This window comes from Haliotis rufescens, unplaced genomic scaffold, assembly GCF_023055435.1.
Source record: "Haliotis rufescens isolate VD_foot unplaced genomic scaffold, xgHalRufe1.0.p SCAF_10, whole genome shotgun sequence".
NCBI classification, from domain to species: Eukaryota; Metazoa; Mollusca; class Gastropoda; order Lepetellida; family Haliotidae; genus Haliotis; species Haliotis rufescens.
This window is the reverse complement of record NW_025963780.1, coordinates 3,776,584-3,797,357: the sequence shown is the minus strand read 5'-3', so window position 1 is coordinate 3,797,357 and position 20,774 is coordinate 3,776,584. Positions and strand designations below refer to the sequence as shown.

General features: G+C 42.5%; 1 protein-coding gene across 1 annotated transcript; it reads left to right on the top strand.

The window, feature by feature from the left end:
• The first annotated feature begins 4,422 nt into the window (after window positions 1-4,422).
• Window positions 4,423-15,275, top strand: LOC124121206 (mucin-2-like). Its single transcript, XM_046484206.2, has 3 exons — window positions 4,423-4,799; window positions 12,503-12,956; window positions 13,401-15,275. The coding sequence occupies exons 1-3, from the start codon at window positions 4,485-4,487 to the stop codon at window positions 13,667-13,669; spliced, it is 1,038 nt and encodes a 345-aa protein (XP_046340162.2). The 5' UTR covers window positions 4,423-4,484; the 3' UTR covers window positions 13,670-15,275.
• Window positions 15,276-20,774: the final 5,499 nt, after the last annotated feature.

Below are 20,774 nucleotides of genomic sequence, written 5' to 3'. Positions count from 1 at the left end.
ACTAATTTGGGTCGATGATACACGACAGTGTGTGTGTCACTGGATGCATGTAATAGAATCATCTGCCGAACTGTTTGGCGATTTAGGGGTAGGAATAGGGGTGGGGGTAGGGGTGAATGTGGGGATGGGGTGGTGGTGCGGTGGTAGGGGTAGGGGGGAATGTGGGGATGGGGTGGTGGTGCGGTGGTAGGGGTAGGGGTGAATGTGGGAATAGGATGGTGGTGTAGTGGCAGGGGTAGAGGTAGGGGTGAATGTGGGGATTGAATGGTGGAGCGGTGGTAGGGATGGGGTGAATGTGGGGATGGGATGGTGGTGCAGTGGTAGGGGTAGGGGTGAATGTTGGGATGGGGTGGTAGTGCGGTGGTAGGGGTAGTGGTGAATGTGGGTATGGGGTGGTGGAGCTGTGGTAGGGGTGAATGTGGGGACGGGGTGGTGGAGCTGTGGTAGAGGTAGAGGTGAATGTGGGGATGGCGTGGTGGAGCGGTGGTAGGGATAGGGGTGAATGTGGGGATGGGTTGGTGGAGCGGTGGTAGGGATGGGGTGAATGTGGGGATGGGGTGGGGGAGCGGTGGTAGGGGTAGGGGTGAATGTGGGGATGGGATGGTGGTGCAGTGGTAGGGGTGAATGTGGGGATGGGATGGTGGAGCGGTGGTAGGGGTAGGGGTGAATGTGGGGATGGGACGGTGGTGCGGTGGTAGGGGTAGGGGTGAATGTGGGGATGGGGTGGTGGAGCGGTGGTAGGGGTAGGGGTGAATGTGGGGATGGGGTGGTGGAGCGGTGGTAGGGGTAGGGTTAGGGGTGAAATATGGGGATGATGTGGTCGAGCGGTGGTAGGGTAGGGGTAGGGGTAGGGCCGAATGTGGGGATGGGGTGGTATTTTCTCGATACAAGATCCGGGTTCAATCCCTATAAGATACAAAGCGAAGTCCAATATATATGTAACAGTCTACATAGCAATTATCCAATTCTACATACGTACGTGCAAAATTAGCCTTAGATATTCTTACATTGTCTACCTTGTTCATTCCGGGGTCACTTGTGGCCCAGTTGCCTAATGCGCTGTGTAGAGTTGCGTCCCTTGGGCGTACCAGAAATCAGTGATCGCGAGTTCGAATCTCAGATTCGTCCTGGATATGTTTTTAGGTTTGTCACCTTCTCTAATCTCAATCTCCTTAAAATCAGATGATCCTAGTTCTCGCTATCGCTAAGCAAATATCTGAGGACATCCCATTACGGGTCACGTCAGAACGACCTTTCATCCGGCCAATCAAAGCGTCGCTTACCAGATCATGAAAGTGACAGTCGGAATGTGTTTTCTAATCATGCAACCTCGAAAACGGTACCACGGGGTATTCCGAACGACAGTTACGGCCCGTACGAATGATTCCGTCAAAAATATCGTCTGTCTCTCGCTTCAGTTGGATAAACACATGAACGGAGGAAGCTTTGCACAGTATGTAGGAAGCACTGCTATACTATCTCAACAATATGTTAGACTCCGGAATGTTCTTTTCTTCAGTTTTCAACATTTTAATCGAGAACTGTGTCAACATATTTTTCAAGCGTAGTCTGAAATGGAAGTCGCCAGGTTGAAACGGGTGCCGTAAAGCTCGAGAAAGCTGCTTTCTGACTTCTTGTTACTTTAGTCGTTTCAGTGGGTGGTCAAAGTTCGCGAAAGTTCGTCCTGACGTGACCCTTAATGGGATGTCCTCAGATCTTTGTTTAGCGGCAGCAAGAACTTAGATCTGATTTTAATGAGATTGCTCTGATCTGTGAGGATAAATAATTTCAGAACACAACAGGCCCAGTAAACGATATTTATTTTGTAAAACCTGAAAACAAAATATCTTTTTCTAGCCTTTCCCCCTGATATTAAAATGATCAATTTCTCCATAGACAGAGACATTCTCTATATGAAAATAAATATTAAAAGAAATTGATATAAAACCATTCCAAAATGGTTCTTGAACGACTAGTGAGTGAGTTGTGTTTAATGCGGCTTTTAACAGAATTCCAGACTGAGTTTTACACGGCGTGTCAGCTTAATGTGGGAGGAAAGCCCGAAGTGATGCAGTTCTCACACTTCGGTGAAACCCACGAGCCCGGGTGCTGACAAACCTAGAAACATAATTGGGGCGAACCGGGGTTCGAACCCACAATCATAGGTTTCTGGCGTGCCCAAGGGACGCAACTCAGCACAGCGGAACGCGGCGCCTTAGACGACTGGGCCACACGTGCCCCCTCTTGAGTTTTGATAACAATGCTAAATATACGGTCTAGTTTATCTGTAGGTTGAAACCAATGATCAATGATCATGGTATTCTGGATACACAAGGAAATCGTTATGTTCCGTTGTCTTAAACAGGCCGTTAACTAACTGAAGTGTTAGTTAAATCCCGCAATGACGGAACTTCTTTTTTGCCAATCAACCACAGAATATTTTGACGAATAACGTGTCACAATGTTAACACTGGAAACTGACTTAAGTCATCTTCTGCAACGGCGATATTGATAAAAGGTTGTGGAGTGAGTGAGTGAGTGAGTATGGTTTTACGCCGCTTTTAACAATATTCCAGCAATACCACGGCGGGGGACACCAGAAATGGGCTTCACACACTGTACCCATGTCGGGAATCGAACCCGGGTCTTCGGCGTGACGAGCGAACTCTTTAACCACTAGGCTACCCGACCGCCCCAAAAGGTTGTGGAATTAATATATTAATAACACCAAGACTAAGAGTAAGGGATAGTTGTGTTGACAGCATTTTATGCTATACATTGAACGTGATGTGGCAGTTTTTCGTGAATAGAAATGCAACGGAAAAGTACTCTTTTCTTGATCAATATTTACTCATAATAGGACCATTAGCATAGTCACGTTATATTGATGCATTTTATTAAATGGCACACTTGCCCCGGGGCGTATCATAGCCCGAGTCTTGAGGTTGGTTGGTTGGTTGGTTTGTTGTTTAACGCCGCACTCAGCAATATTCCAGCGGTCTGTAAATAATCGAGTCTGGACCAGACAATCCCGTGATTAATATCATGAGCATCGATTCACGCAATTGGGATCGATGACATGCATCAACCAAGTCACCCGAGTCTTGAGCACAGTGCAAACGCCTTACACAAGGAACGCATTTCACGTGCATGACGTGCAGACAAACTCACACTGCGTTCTCACAGCTGAGCAGAAAACCTTTGATATGTAATTATGGTTATCAAAACAATGTTGTTTAAAAATACCAGATGTAACACTTTGAGTAATATGTGTTACGTTTTGACAACCCGTGACCCTTTTCAGAATGTTCTAAGATAGCTGACCTTTTTGCTCGTGTGTAATTACGCGAACCAAAGGAGAACCATTTTTAATGCCTTCTTGTCGTCATGGTAGAATGGGGAAACACCTGCTGTGTTTTGAAATTTGAAGAAGTATAACTGTAGATTTGTTACTTCTTATTTATACATAAAAGCGACAAATCCTTTCCATATTCATAAGAAATATGTGCTTTCAGCACGATTCCGACCATATCATGAGCATGTGTTTATGAATGAGTTTCAAATAGTGATACCACCAGTGGACCCGTCACAAACACATGCAAAGGAAAGTCAATTGTTCACCTGAAAAAACGCGGGAACATATGTTACAAGTGGAAATAGGGAATTGTATAGGACATCATTATTGTAACTGATGCGTCAAATTTGGAAATGTCCTCCACGTGTCTACCATAAAATGGAAATATTATTCAGAACATCTACCACCATGCCCCCAACTTTGATTGATTAAACTGACCGCCCACCCAACTGCTGCCGGATCCCGGATCCTAGATCCTTCCGACCTTCGTTGTATTGACAAATTCAACTTCTCAGAACGCTCTATGAAAGAGATCTCGCTTGTCATCGTGTGTATTTGGTATTTAACGCCGCACAAAGTAATAGTCTAATAATATGACGACGTGGTCTTATCAATCAATGTCCCTTTCAATTTTAACAATCATCAAACAGTATTGTTCCGATCTGGCAAGCAAACTGTTGTTGTCCACACAGTAGCTAATACGCCAATGTATCTAAATAACACAATTATGGTTCGTTTAAATATCTTTTATCAATGCATTACTGTCATCACCCAACAAGGCAATGTCTTTTTATAAGTTCAAGGAGCGGTTGCAGCATTGTCGGCAAACACTTCCATCAAAGTGTACGATCACAACGTGAAAAAAAGTGAAAATCATTAACGCGCATCTGCGTTGAGTTAATGGTGTATGGGTCCTGTTTAGCTCTATTGGTCTGTTGAGATGTAAATATATAGGAACGCCTTTCCCGATTTGTCCATTGCACGTTCCGCCTTCCGCTGGCTTACATAATCACTTCTTAATGCGCATGCGCATGATTATCACGAAGCGCCTATTAACACGCGCGCTGTTCAGTGAGTGAAGTGCTAAAGTGCTGTTGGCAGATTCAGACGCCTGAGTTGGCTGTCGACGATGGAGTTGACAACGTCCCGCGGGATTCTGTTCCTGTGTATCGTCGTCATCTGTAACGGCATCAACCCCACCACTATCCTGATTGTGGGTGGTTCATATGACAACATTCTCCAGGGTCATGGTTATGACTTGTTAAAAGTTAAAACGCTCGAACATTGTCACAGAGTTTGTCTGTACTCGCCGAAATGTTTGTCTGTAAATTGGAACATGAAGACAAGGTTTTGTCAACTGAACTCGGAAGACGTCGGTCCTGGAGCCCCTCTGATGCCGTCCACGGGAGACGTGTACGTCCCTGCACTGAGCCCCAACATCCAGGTATGCCATTTGATGAGTATATTTCACTCCATCATATTTTATGTAGCCCCCATTGGTCCCGTCCGGGTTTGTTTGTTTGTTTATTAAGCAAGGATAAGAATTTATTGATGAACAACTTCTTTATTACAATTAAGAGCGACGTTTCGGTGTAGGTTCTAACACCGTTATCAAGCGGTGGTCTTAATTAAATTTGCCGTGTTGTGTTGTGCTTCATGAATTATCGGGGAAACGTATGTTGCACTGAAGACCTCCATATTCTACTTCTTGTCTAAATACGTCTAACCAAGTTTTGTTTGTTTGTTGTTCAACGCCGCACTCAACAATATTCTATCTATATGATGGCGATCTGTAAATAATCCAGTCCTGTTAGTAAACAAGTACATGATATTATCTGACAAATATTACATCAGAAATGTAAGGGATGGGAGATCACAGTTTTATCTTCATCATTATTTCTTCATCAAATTTGCCGTGTTGTGTTTTGCTTCATGAATGATCCGGGAAACGTATTAAGAGCTATATGGGTATAGAGGTGTGTGTAGTTAAGGTTTATTGCAATGTATGTAGTTAAAGAATTAGATTTGGTTGGTTGGTTGTTTTATCAGCGGTGGTCTTCATTGAATTCGCTGTGTTGTATTAGGCTTCATGAATGATCGGAGAAACATATGCTGCACTGAAGACATCCATGTTCTGCTTCTTGTCTAAATACGTCTAACATAGGTTGGTTAAACGCCGCCCTCAGCAATATTCCAGCTATATGACGGCGGTCTTTAAATAATCGAGTTTGAAACAGACAATCCAGTGATTGACATCATGATCATCGATCCACGTAATTGGGATATGATGACATGCATCAACCAAGTCAGCGAGTCTGACCACCCGATCCCGTTCGTCGCCTCTGACGTCAAACATAGTCGCCTCTTACGGCAAGCATGGATTGCTGAAGACCTATTCTACCCCGGATCTTCACGGATCTGTGTGTGTTGATTGGTTTAACGCCCCATTGAACAGTCATTGAACATTTCAATATTACAATGTCATAAGGAAGAGCATTTTTTTATGGATATCAACTTCTTTTTTATGACGAGAGACGACGTTTCGGTGTACATGCTTACTCCTTGATCAGGTGAATGAATGCTATGAGGCAGAGAGCACATATATGTACATGTAAGGACAACAAAAGTAATAAGATAACAAAAGGTGGAAACTTAACAAGGGAAGCCAACAGATAATTGTCGCTGATGGGCGATTAGAAACAGACAATAGAAGTAACACTTTAAAGTAATTAGCACTGATGATTATGGACAACTGGAAGCTGGTAAGTACTCCCGGCCTCCCGTTTGCCCACTGTCAATTGCCCATTACCATTCAATGATAATTAAAGGGCTGACGTCGAGTTGTCCATAACCACCAGCGCTAATTACCGTAAAGTGTTGGCATCTATTGTCTTTTGCTAAGCACCCATCAGTGGCAATTATCTGTTGGCTTCCATTGTTGTGTCCACATTTTGTTTTCTGTGTTTCACTTCTAAATGCCATTCAAAGACTTAATACAATGACGTGTCAATATGATGTGGGAGTCAAGCCCAAAGTGATGCAGGTATAAGTCGTTGACCACTTTGGTAGCAGCCACGAGCACAGCTGGACCACACAAACCCAGTTATAAAATCAGGGTGAATCCGGGATTCAAACCCACAATCATAGGTTTCTGGCACGCCAACGAGAATCAACTCTTATCGTGGCGCCTGACACGGCAGCGGGACCACCCGTGCCCCAACATATGACTGACACTGACCCCTGGGTTATTTTGTCGCTGACAAACCTAGAAACATTATCAGAGAGTTTCTGAGATTCGGATCCACGATCATATGTTTCTGCTCTGCAGAACTGACCCCCTCGCCTCATGAGGTAGTGAGTGAGTATGGTTTTACGCCGCCTTTAGCAAAATTCCAGCAATATCACGAGGGTGGGGTGGGGTGGGGTAGGGGGACACCAGAAATAGGCTTCACACATTGTACCCAAGTGGGGAATCGAACCTGGGTCTTCGGCGAACGCTTTAACAACTGGGCTACCCCACCGCCCCCCATGGGTTAGTGAGTCAAGTGGGAGATAAACATGCTGTTTGTCATTGTTGAATAATGCAATTGTATATTGCATGAAGGGGGCATTGGCCCATATGCAAATGAGTTACGTTACTCGCAGACTTGACGACGCTGAATTTTGTCTGGAACCGACAACTACTGGTAGTCTAGCTTGGCATCTTTATTGTTTGTTGTTTAACGCCGCACACAGCAATATTCCAACTATATGACGGCGGTCTTTAAATAATGGGACCAAACAATCCAGTGATCGATATCATGAGCATCGATCTGCACAATTGCCAGCGAGCCTGACCACCAGATCCCGTTAGTCTCCTCTGACGACAAGCATAGGTTGCTAAATACCAAATTTAATCCGGATCTTCACGGGGAAGCGCTTCATTGCAAACACATGTATAGAATGGTTATTTCCGAACGAACGTGGAGTGTAGAACATGAGTGAAACAGCATTTAAAGAATCCAGTGTTTTGAGAAGGTATCAAATATGCACAGTGGAAACACTGACAATACCCTTCAAACGAAGTATTAATTTATATATATTCACATGTCGTTTTCCTCACACCAACATCATCTCCTCTCATAAAAGAGGCTTTAAATGTTGAATTAAGAGAAACTCTGCACAGCTAATTGCGGCGCCTCCATGACTGAGCCACGTGTGCCTCCTAGTGCATCTTGGTCATTGCGTGTTTGTACTGATCCTGGAGGCGTATTCCGTGGTCTAGTGGATAGAGCGTCAGCACGGAGAGCGGAAGGTCGGTGGTTCGATCCCCAGCCTCAGCATGCTAAACTAGGTTAAGAGATTGTGCAGTTACTTGTTTTTACCCTGCCTGGCGGAAGGGGGTGAATAAGAACTGGTCGGCTCGGAGTCTATACTGTGTCCGAGTGGAATATTCACGTGAAATTGCGGTATGATGTCTCAAAAGGCGAGCACTATAAAACCGGCATTAGTCCGCACCAGTACAAGCAACCACACACACACGCGTGCACGTTTAAACGTTCCTAACCCCCTGGATGCCTGAGGGACATATATGTCCCTCCTCTACAACCCTCACTTTGAAGTCTAATAAAATTCAAAATACATCACCAACACAAATACACTTCACAGTTTTGAATAAGGCGGGAAATTCCCTGTTCTGTGATATCATCCACTGGCATTTTAGGCCAAGCATAAGTACTCAAAATGACCCCTGAAAATAAATTAGGTAAATCGTCGCACAGTACTTTTATCGGTGTACGATAAAAAGCGGAGAAATTTACTTTTTTTTTCAATGCAGAATAAATTGTCGGAAAACACTTAGAAGTGTATTTTTTTTAAACCGGTTTAATATTTGCAGTTACCTTTACACCCTCAAACAGGGAATTTAATATTCTCCACCTCTGCTTAATTTTATAGCCAGAGGTAGATGCAGTGCCGCGTGAACGCAATTCTCTCACAACCTTCACTTTTCCGATCTTAGCAAAATGTGCGTCAGAAAAACAACAACTCGGCATCCAGAAGGTTAAGGAATTCCACAGGACAGAATTCGTACACTTTTTTCAGTCAACTTATTCAGAGACCATATGGCATTTTCCATCGTCATAGCAACACGAGAATATAATCTGATGCAATAAAACTCCTGCATTGCATGCAATGAAGCTACCCGATTTACAAATGTGGGCCACTTGTTGCGGTCACTGTGTATATCACGCAAGCGCCTTGAACGAATGGGTCACTCATGCGCTCTGGATATTGTATTTAGGAAATACGTCAATACGATAAAGCGATTTTTTACTACAATACCCGGACTAGGTAGTCATGTAATTGAACATGACGTGAGCCAACACTCGCCGCGTTCACATGGGTTTATATTTACATATCTATATTTATAATCGGTTCGTGTTTATTCCTGGCCGGGACTGGGTTAATGAATGTTTTTTTCTGTCACTGAAATCGTGTTATTAACGTGATCTTTAACATGGGTGACTCCCCGGCATGCGCAGCGCTAAAAACGTAGTTAACACGTGTGATGGACAATGAAAACTTGATTTTATGTCATTTTTTTTTCTTACCTGTTTTTTCTCTCAAACATTTGCAGCTTTTAAATTACCTACAAATATATTCGGTTTGCTTGCTAATAATAAACTGAATAAAATGTGATTTATTCCAACTCAGAAGCCGCTGTACTGATCCGGGAGACGTGAAGATCCGGGGTAGAGTAGGTCTTCAGTAACCCATGTTTGTCTTAAGAGGCAATGAGTACAGTTGTGGCCAAATAGATCCATCTTTTTTTATACGACCATTGCGTCTTCAGGCGATGGTTTAACGCCGCTTTTAACAGTATCCCAGTTATATCGCGGCGTGTTAGCTTAATGTGGGAGGAAAGCCCGAAGTGATGCAGGTCTTAGACTTTACCACTCCGATGAAACCCACGAGCACGGGTATGGTGCTGACAAACCTAGAAACATTATTGGGGCGAACCGGGATTCGAACCCACAATCACTCTGAACAGCGAACGCGGCGCCTTAGACGACTGGGTCACCCGTGCACCCTTAATTGGGAGAGGTAGGGGTTTGCCGTTTTAGTATTATCCCGTTTATTTCGATAAGATTGTCGATGGACTCTGAAGCTCTTGGGAATCGCACTGGATCTGGTTTACATCTATATCAGATGCTCAAAGGGTTCCATCTACGCATGCCCTATGGCAAACATGAGTCTTGTACAGTTGAACCTACACACTTTCAGGTCAGGAGTATATTTTATGTACACCCCCATGGTGCTGCGAATGTTGTATTGGTAATGCGTCAACATAGTTCATACTATTACTAACACAATCGACTAAAACATAATGAATCCTACATATGATGCCATATATGTTATGAAAAGTATAAATTGGAAATGCTTTACTAAACGCATTCTTCCAGAAGCAATCGACCCGTGAAGATTCCGGGGTAGAATATGTCTTCACCAACCCATGCTTGCCGTAAAAGGTGACTATGCTTGTCGTAAAAGGCGACTAACGGGATCGGGTTGTCAGGCTCGCTGACTTGGTTGATGCATGCCATCGATCCCAAATGCGTGGATCGATGCTCATGATATCAATCACTGGATTGTCTGGTCCAGACTCGATTATTTTACAGACCGCCGTCATATAGCTGGAATATTGCTGAGTGCGGCGTTAAACAACAAACCAACCAACCAACCAGAAGTAATCACCTACCTATCTTTATCCAACGATTCCACTGAGATGCGCAACCATTGTAACTGATGAAAAAGCGTGTCTGGTACGTGGATCTACGTCCACTATCGTAGCCCTCGTCCAAAGTACATGTACCATGGTCTAATGTTTGAACTTCTATACCCTTCTTTAGAAAGTCAGCCATAGTTGAGAGTGATATTCAGAGATGTTATTGCTTTAAGTGTTTAAGAGGTCGCCTTCTGCCTAAGCAATTTCGGCTGACCTGTCCCTCTTTGGGACTCCTGTGTGTGACTAGGGTACACATATCTATTGTGAGTTTGGTATTCACAGGATTTCTGTTTTTGTATTGATATGATTTCTATTTTCGTATATTGATATAATTTCATTCTTATATTTGGCTGCTCTGTTTATATACGTTAGAGTAGCTGTCCATCTTTCAGAAATAGAGTTAGTTTGGCCTTCGCTAATGCATCCCTTGGCTTTAGGAGATCTACGACAGATAGCGGATCTAACTGCAATTCTTGTTTTAACCAAGTCCGGGCTGGGGCGTGGTCTTGACGTTACAGTAACAAGTGAGCAATGGATTCAGGTTGATTGCAAGATGGACAAACCTTGTCATAGTGTTTTTGTCATCGTCTGAGGCGTGAGATGGCAATTTCAACTTTCCTTTCATTTGAGTATGAGTATGGCTTTTGTTGGATTGGGTTTAATTTTGTACCGCCATCTGCCGATCTTACTTGCGTCCCACTGGGCTTGCCATCTTTCGGGTATGGAGGCTTTGATTTTGCTTTTCATCTCTAGTTTACTAATCGGAATAGGCTGTATCTCTGTTTTGTCTTGAGCTAGCTTCGCCAATGTGCCTGCTTTATCATTTCCATGAATATCTATGTGAGAGGGGATCAAACACAGCTCCACCTGTTTCCATCAGTCCGATAGTTTTGTATATTCGTATTGAATATTATTGACTGTGTTTGGTCTGGACATTGAGTTTCTGCCGGTGATGGCTTGTAGTGCACTTAACAAGTCTGATAGGACGACTGCCTTTGCTTCTGGTAGTTCCGGTATGAGTTTGAGTGCATGATGAATTGCCTCCAATTCAGCAGTGAATAATGACTGACCATCAGGCAGGCGAACCGAATATGTTTGGGTTTGCAGCTGTTGATATGGATTCCGTAACCAGCACTGTTGTTGGTAGGACTTTTGGATCCATCAGTGTATATACGGGCCCAGCTGCCCGTATAGGTTGAATTTGAGTGATAGCTACTGATCGTAGTAGGGTTGGGTTTTCTTTTCTAGTGACTTCTGATGTTAAAGCAGTGTCAGGGAGGGTGTAATCCTTCGTAGTGACTTTCTGGTGGCTCGTAATAATATCCCAGATGACTTTAGTGAGGGATTTTTCAGAACTAGGGGTTCATCTCGTTTTTGTATTGCCATATCTTTTTCACCAAAGGGCTTGGTGTTCGTCCCCAGAACGATAATATTACCTGCTCTCTTCTCAGTTTCAATGGGAGTTCTTCTGTTTCTACTTGTAGTGCTTCTAGTGAAGTGCCTGTTGCTGCACCTGTGGCCAGCATTAGGGCTTTGTATTGTATTCTGTCGAGGCGGCTCAAGGCAGTATTTGATGCTGAGTGAAATGCCTTACAACCAAGATGTGCTTGAAATTGCCTATAATACGTTCAGGTCTTTTTGACATCTGTTTTCCAAATATTCTATATGTTTGCGCCAAGTGAGGTGTTGATCAAGGATCACCCCTAGAAATACTGCGGATTTTTCGAATTTGATTGGTTTGCCTTTTATGGAGACATTGGGTATCATAGCATCTTTCCCCCTGAGTTTGAATAGAACTCCCACAGTTCTATTCAAATGTAAGGGTGAACCCCCATCTATTGCACGATTGATCTACTCCGTCCAGGGCTGACTGGAGTTTTTTTTCGCATTTTTTAAATATCTCTGTGATTTACCCATATTGCTCCGTTATCAGCGAATTTTGAAGTTTGGGTAGGAGAGTTGATCATTGATCATGATGTTAAACAGGATTGGGCTTATAATGCTGGCTTGTGGTGTGCCATTGTCCAGTGACATAGGATCAGATTGATTGTTCCCTATTTTAACTGATAGCTGTCTTTGAAGTTAGCCAAGATCCCTTCAACTCCATTTTGTGCTGCGTGTTACACGCGTTCTCAACGCGTGTAAGCGGAATGATTTTTTAGGCAGTAGTGTATAAGCTTGACGTTGAGAATTCGAAACAACATACAAACAAACAAACAAACAAACAAGTATCATGAGACGATCATTGAATTTCTAACAGAACTCAACCAATTCTTAGCGTTGTTAAGCCAAACCTGTGCAGCGTTTAACGCAGTGTTTTGTGTAATAATCAGTCAGTCAGTCAGTCAGGGATGACTCAGTTAATGTTGTGTTGCTTTCAGAACCACGCTTGTACACCAAGCCCGTGCCGATATGGTGATGTTTGTATCCCCGTCACGGCAACAAAAAGTTTCGTCTGCTTGCGTCCTGACATTGCAACAAATACAAGTACAGCATCTCCGACAACGGACTCAGCAGGGACTGCCGCACCTACTACTGCTGCCGCCACGACAACCACAACGACTACACCCACATCGACCTCCACTATAACATCAGCGAACGGTGCTACTACTGTTACTACCACGAACACTCCACCTACAACCACGATATCAGCTACTACTGCCACCGCTACTACAACTACTACTACTACTACTACTTCTACTATTTCTGCCACTTATACTACGACATCCAATCCGACCTCGATTATAACGTCAAGTACAACTAGGACGACCCCTACAACTACTTCTACTCCGACAACCACATCCCCTACAACTACCACTCCAGCAACAACGCAAGGTAGGCAACACCATGTCATATTAATAAAATTCATGTTGACATTAGTTATGCCGTTATGTTATATCAATCACCGGGGCACTGTGTTCAAGTCGTTTTTGCGCCACAAATCGCTGTGCATGATCGTGGGCTCGTGGGATTCGCCCTGATTTTGTTTCTTGGTTTGCTCGTTGGTTTCACCTAACTTGTTATTTCACTCACGCACTCACGCACGCACGCACTCATGCACGCACGCCTCACTCACTCACTCACTCACTCACTCACTCACTCACTCACTCACTCACTCACTCACTCACACACTCACTCACTCACTCACTCACTCACCTGACACATTAACTTCCAGCTGTGATCACGCTCATTGAGAATGAAAATATTTATTCGTTATAAGAAGATTGTTAAGTAGGAATGTTGCCTCTGATTTCATGAAGAAATTAATCTTTCTTTCAGATTTGTCGGGATATTCTGATTCCTTCAGAAGAATTCAAGGATACGTGGTCTGGTTGCTCAACAACGAATCATACTACAATGTTAACTCGGTATCAAAGTGTGAACAATACTGCATACAGCACACGGCGTTCACGTGCAAGAGTTATGAATATTATTATGCCCAAGAATGGTGTTTCCTGCAATCCTTCGTGAAGGATGATGCTCTCAGTGTGTGGACAGCGGACTCGAGGGGGGATTATTTTCAACGTTTATTTAAATGGGAAGTCTAGCTTGTTGTATCATCTCTGCCATGTGAGTGAGGTTTAGTCCCACCTTGAAAAGTATCTTGGTACGGCGAACTCTGGCGCCCTAGACTGTTGAACAAGACTGTTGAACAAGACAATTAGCATCCCCAAGACGATTGTGGCGCCTTAGACCGTTGAACAAGACTACTTGTATCCCCATGACGATTGTGGCGCCCTAATCCGTTGTACAAGACTATTAGCATCCCAAAGACGATTGTTTTGTCTTAGACCGTTGAACAAGACTACTAGCATCCCCAAGACGATTGTGGCGCCCTAGACCGTTGAACAAGACTATTAGCATCCCAAAGACGATTGTTTTGTCTTAGACCGTTGAACAAGACTACTAGCATCCCCAAGACGATTGTGGAGCCTTAGACCGTTGAACAAGACTACTTGTATCCCCATGACGATTGTGGCGCCCTAATCCGTTGTACAAGACTATTAGCATCCCCAAGACGATTGTTTTGTCTTAGACCGTTGAACAAGACTACTAGCATCCCCAAGACGATTGTGGAGCCTTAGACCGTTGAACAAGACTACTTGTATCCCCATGACGATTGTGGCGCCCTAATACGTTGAACGAGACTATTAGAATCCCCATGACGATTGTGGCGCCCTAGACCGTTGAACAAGACTATTAGCATCCCCATGACGATTGTGGCGCCCTAGACCGTTGAACAAGACTACCAGCATCCCCATGACGATTGTGGCGCCCTAGACCGTTGAACAAGACTATTAGCATCCCCATGACGATTGTGGTGCCTTAGACTGTTGAACACGACTACTAGCATCCCCAAGACGATTGTGGTGCCTTAGACTGTTGAACACGACTACTAGCATTCCCGAGACGTGGCACCTTAGACCGTTGAACAAGACTATCAGCATCCCCAAGACGAGTGTGGCGCCTTAGACCGTTGAACAAGACTATTAGCATCCCGAAGACCGCTCAACTAGAATTTCGATAGTCATGAAGACGATTGAAGACAATGATCGTACAAGAACTACGAATGTCCTGAAAACGATTGTGGGCATGAATAACATACCTGTGTAATTAACGTGACGGCATCCACAAGTTTCCATCTTTTCCCAAGATTCTGAGGACTCATTCGTGAAGACTCGCGCTATTCTGATTTAGTGTACTTACTGTCAATACCAGAACTCAGAATGCCTGAATGATGGACAGTCGATCACCCGTTGGCTTGGATGATATTATATTTTCACATAAATGACATTAAATATAATTGTGCAGTGACTAGGTTATGTTCCGAGCCGTTTTGATAATATTACTGCGAGGTCACGAAGAGGAACACTGGAAAAGGACTTTTGTCCCCGTGCTGAGAGCCGAACCGGGTCTCAGGCGTGACGAGCGAACACTTTAACCAAAGGGCTACTGCATATGAATGTATGTACACGTTTTTATTTTCTGTTTCAATTTGTTTATTTATCGATTAAATATTATCATAAACATAAAATGTATTGTTGTGTTCATAACTTGAGTGGAAATAACATACCATACCGTACGTACGAACGAACGGACGATATTAAACGCATTTTCGCCATACTTGTGTACTTAGAGCACATCTTATGTACTTAGAGCACATCCTATGTACTTAGAGCACATCTTATGTACTTAGAACACATCTTATGTACTTAGAGCACATCTTCATAGCCTCGAGAAAATAATTGAAATAAGGACAAAATATTTGAAATTTTCTGTTTTAAAAGAAAAATTTCTATTAGTAAAATATTGTTTCTAATCAATTATTATCCATTCAACCCTCCCTTCCTTTGTTTTTCTTATATTTTTTTTGCAAATCAAGATTTATTTGACAGTTTCTATGCAGGATATTTCTTATCGTACAAAGCGGCATTAGAGTTATTAAACTCGTAGAGTTATTAATGCCCTTTTTTCAACACCATCAATTGAAACCAAATTTTCATATTCTCGCCTCTCACTCTAAACGAATACGAAGCTTTCCTGTGGCCAATTCACGAGTTTAATCTGTAGAGATTTCAATAAGTCATGCAGTGGACTCTGCCCTACACTCCAAATGCTATTAAAGTACAATTAATTGTAACGTGGTATAATTGGTAAGTTTTATTGCATCCGTTTCAGATGGATTTCCTATCTGGTTATCATATTGTTACTTTATTGCTATTACTTTATTGCTATTACTTTATCGCTATTACTTTATTGCTATTACTTTATTGCTATTACTTTATTGCTGTTACTTTATTGCTATTACTTTATCGCTATTACTTTATTGCTATTACTTTATCGCTATTACTTTATTGCTATTACTTTATTGCTGTTACTTTATTGCTATTACTTTATCGCTATTACTTTATTGCTATTACTTTATTGCTATTACTTTATTGCTGTTACTTTATTGCTGTTACTTTATCGGTATTACTTTATTGCTATTACTTTATTGCTATTACTTTATCGCTATTACTTTATTGCTATTACTTTATTGCTATTACTTTATTGCTATTACTTTATTGCTGTTACTTTATTGCTATTACTTTATTGCTATTACTTTATCGCTATTACTTTATTGCTATTACTTTATTGCTATTACTTTATTGCTGTTACTTTATTGCTGTTACTTTATTGCTATTACTTTATTGCTATTACTTTATTGCTATTACTTTATCGCTATTACTTTATTGCTATTACTTTATTGCTATTACTTTATTGCTATTACTTTATCGCTATTACTTTATTGCTATTACTTTATTGCTATTACTTTATTGCTGTTACTTTATTACTGTTACTTTATCGCTATTACTTTATTGCTATTACTTTATCGCTATTACTTTATTGCTATTACTTTATTGCTGTTACTTTATTGCTATTACTTTATCGCTATTACTTTATTGCTATTACTTTATTGCTATTACTTTATTGCTATTACTTTATCGCTATTACTTTATTGCTGTTTGTTGCGGTTCCTTAAGCCTGATTACAATTAATCCAAGTTAGTATGTGGACGATGACATTGATTCACAAAGCCATTTTTCGCCAACAGTATAACCCCGCTCTCGTAGTATCAGCGAATAAACTTCGGCTGTTAAACCCAGGAGTGTTTTTTTCGTTCATATACAGCAAACTACGTCTATAACGAACACGCTTATAACGATCTGACCGATATAACGAACTTATTTTTTAGTCCCGGCCATTTGTTGTATACCTGCTGTATATATACTTTACTCTCTTTGAGTTCATTATAACCTTTGTTTACTGTATCTATTCACGTGTTCGATCGTTATTTGGCACGTTGGCAATAGTTGCTTTGTTGTCATAACGATATACGGTTACTTTAAAAGAACCATCATAAGGTTGATTTAATCATTTTCGTACCGTGAAATAATGATATGTTCACAGTGAAAGACAAATTCAATAATGTATAATCTTGTGGTAGAGAATGTGTTCAATAAATGCGGTCAATACATCGTAATATCAATATTGTACATGTATGTCAATACACATTGTAACATCCATCTATGACTTGCATATTTTGTTCTTTCTCCTTCCGCCACTCCTCCGCATCTTTTTCTCCCGCCTTCTCTTTAGAATCCTCCCCCTTTGTGTCTCCTTTTTATAAAGAGGAGGGATGCATTTAACATACGACATGCTTAGTGAATTGTGATAAACAGACGGGCGAAAGAATCGATACTAAAGATATTAACAAAGCATTTTCTGTAAAAGACCACAAAGCAATTATTCAAAACAAAATGATTTAATTTTTTTAAGGTACATCACCTTGCCGTGTGTGTTCAGAGTTTTAACAAATAATTATCGGAGATAATGATGTTACGGGCCCAGTTATGAATCACACAGATCAGTCAATGTCGCGTATGTCAAATGGGGTCTAACGTCGCGTCCAAGATTATTGCACTTATATAGCGACGTGCATAAACTCTCTGTGTGTGTGTGTGTGTGTGTGTGTGTGTGTGTGTGTGTGTGTGTGTGTGTACTAGTCCGGACTGATGCCGATTTATAGTGCTAGCCCACTGATATACTATGTGAAACATCCTGATCAAGCTCTCAGCAGAAAAGAGTAATCTTTGCCAGTTCCTGTCCTGCCACTGACGTACGGTGCATGCCCATCTGTCTGTGACGTCGATGTTGGCGTCTCAGGCATACTCCACGGAACGGTCTATATGCCTGAATACTACGCAGTCTCAATCTCCAAGACGCTGTCCTGCTGACCTGACGACCAAGAGTGGATGAAGCTGAAACGAAGGTCGCTGTTCTCGTTGGGCCTGGTCACGAGTGGTCTGTTGCGCTTCGACCTGACCCTACTGTAAGGCTGTTGCCACATGGCTGGGAGGGGCCGGGGAGTCGGTTGGGGGTTGAGGCTGGGTGGGTGTGTATGGGTATTCATAGGACGCGTACGCCAACCTTTTGACCAAAATTTTTCGCACGAAGTCCCAGGGAGGTATCCTTTGATGCTTACTCGGCTAAGCTGTTGTTGTTTTAACGTATCTATTAAGCGATTTTATTGGTTATGGTATTCATATTATTTTGGGTCAACTGTACAACTACATATATCACAACGATCACTACTGCTTCTACCTTTACCACAGCGACTACATATTAAAATGTTATTGTGGCGAAGGCATTCGGGGAATATTTTACAAATTTGACTGCAAAAATGGATGTGAGAGCAAACGTCTTTTTGAAGAGTGGAGACTATTTTGTGCAAGGCCCCAGTAAACAATATGTTGTCAAGTGGTTGCATTGGCCGCAGGAATGTAATTCATGGACAAATGTATCTGATGTACATGATATATAATGATCAAATATTTATGTTGTAAAGGTAGACGTAGGTTGGGTCCCCGACATGTGCCTACTTCAAAGTACGGGGATAATAAAATGTATATATTAATTCAATTCTTTTGTTATGCTTGTCTTTTAGAATTTATTTGACCAACCAATCATTTCACAGTACGATGAGGGGCGGTCGGGTAGCCTAGTGGTTAAAGCGTTCGCTCGTCACGCCGAAGACCCGGTTTCGATTCCCGACATGGGTACAATGTGTTAAGCCCATTTCTGGTGTCCTCCGCCGTGATATTGCTGGAATATTGCTAAAAGCGGCGTAAAACCATACTCACTCACTCACAGTACGATGATGTCAGTTTCTATACACAGCTGCCCACGATTCTATACATAAAGATTAGAAGGTCATGGACTTCCATTCCCCTGTCTAAATATAGCAATGATGTCATATACCTAAAGATAGATTGTGACGTCATCCGCCTTGGGGATGACGGTGGGAGGATGACATGGGATAACATGTGGGGTGGTACGCGTAAGCTGTCCTTTTACACTAAAACGCAAAAGTTTATTATCGTGTTCTGCAGTAAAATTGAGAATAATCCGCGGATATTCCGCGGATGCGTTGCAAATAATTATCGAATAATTTTGCGAATAATTTGCAAATAATTCGCGAATGATCCGCGGATTTCTGCGAAAACAATTGTAGTTTTATGGAACTAAATAGGAGTTTTATGTGACTATAACGCCACCAACGCGTTGCGGGCCATGGCAGTTCTCTCCATACATACTATGATGCAACGCTGTGAACGGATAACAGGTACATTTGATAAATACATGTGAACACCAGTTTGTAAAATATCCCTATAATAATGTTGACATGATATTTGATTATGATCAACTTGCATTGTGTCTCTTGTCTTGTATAAATCTACATGAGTGAGTGAGTTGGGTTTAACGCCGTTTTTAACAGTATTCCAGTCATATCACGGCGCGTCAGCTTAATGTGGGAGGAAAGCCCGAAGTGATGCAGGTCTCAGACGTTTACCATTTCGGTGAAACCCACGAGCACGGGTATGGTGCTGACAAACCTAGAAACATAATCGGGGCGAACCGGGATTCGAACCAACAATTACAGGTTTCTGGCTTCCCTAAGGGACGCAACTCTGCACAGCGAAGCGCGGCGCCTTAGACGACTGGGCCACCCGTGCCCCCACAAATCTACATGAATACATATAGGTACTAGTATGATATACTTATGTGGTTGTTTGATAAAAACCACTCTGACACTGGTTTGAGAACAGTTGATGTGTGTACATGTACATTTACTTGGTTAAAAAACACATACAATGTACATGTACGGAGGGACGCCCTTATTAGTGTGGTCACGCAGTCATCATCACCTCCCTCATATGAACATTTGAACTTTTACATGCATTCCCCTTTTGGTTTGAAATCGGGAACAGTACAGAAAAAACAGCAGCTGTAAAGTCTAATCCGTATGGACAGCCTCCGTGGTCTAGTGGTAGAGCGTCCGCCCGGAGAGCGGAAGGTCCGAGGTTCCATACCCGGCCGCGTCATACCATGCATGTTCATTGTGCTGGAGACATTGTGCGCTAATCATTTGTAACCGGGTCCCAGACACAGGTGAGAACAAGCTCCAACAACATGTACACTGGGGTTTTGAGCAGTTTTGGAATGTAGAACCTTAAATTGAATGTATTTACCATGTACATCGATAATGTTTGGGTGCGGGGATGTTCGAAAATGGGTGATAGGATATTCCGTCGTTTGATGGAAACGAGTGAATATTGTGATACAACTGCAACTTTTACATGCATTCCCATTTCGGTTTGAAATCGGGAACAGTACAGAAAAAACAGCAGCTGTAATGTCTAATCCGTATGGACAGCCTCCGTGGTCTAGGGGTAGAGCGTCCGCCCGGAGAGCGGAAGGTCCGGGGTTCGATCCCCGACCGCGTCATACCAAAAGACGTTAAAAGATGGTACTTGTTGTTACCCGTCTGGCGCTCGGCATTAAGGGGCTAAAACAAGGACTGGTCGGCTCGGAGTCGGTATACTGTGTCTGAGTGGGGTATTCATGTTAAACTGTGGCATGGTATATCAGTGGGCCAGCACTATAAATCGGCATCAGTCCGGACTAGTGCAAGCAGCCACACACACGTACATGCACGTCGATATATAAGTGCAATAATCTTGGACACGACGTTAAACCCAATTTCACCCCGGAGTATATGCTAACGCCTTCATCATGTACATGTACATATATATGCTCTCCGTCTCTGTC

Coding starts and splice junctions, on each gene's coding strand:
- LOC124121206 (XM_046484206.2), top strand. CDS start 4,485: ATGGAGTTGACAACGTCCCGCGGGATTCTGTTCCTGTGTATCGTCGTC. Junction 4,800..12,502: donor CACTGAGCCCCAACATCCAG/GTATGCCATTTG, acceptor TGTTGCTTTCAG/AACCACGCTTGTACACCAAG. Junction 12,957..13,400: donor CACTCCAGCAACAACGCAAG/GTAGGCAACACC, acceptor TCTTTCTTTCAG/ATTTGTCGGGATATTCTGAT.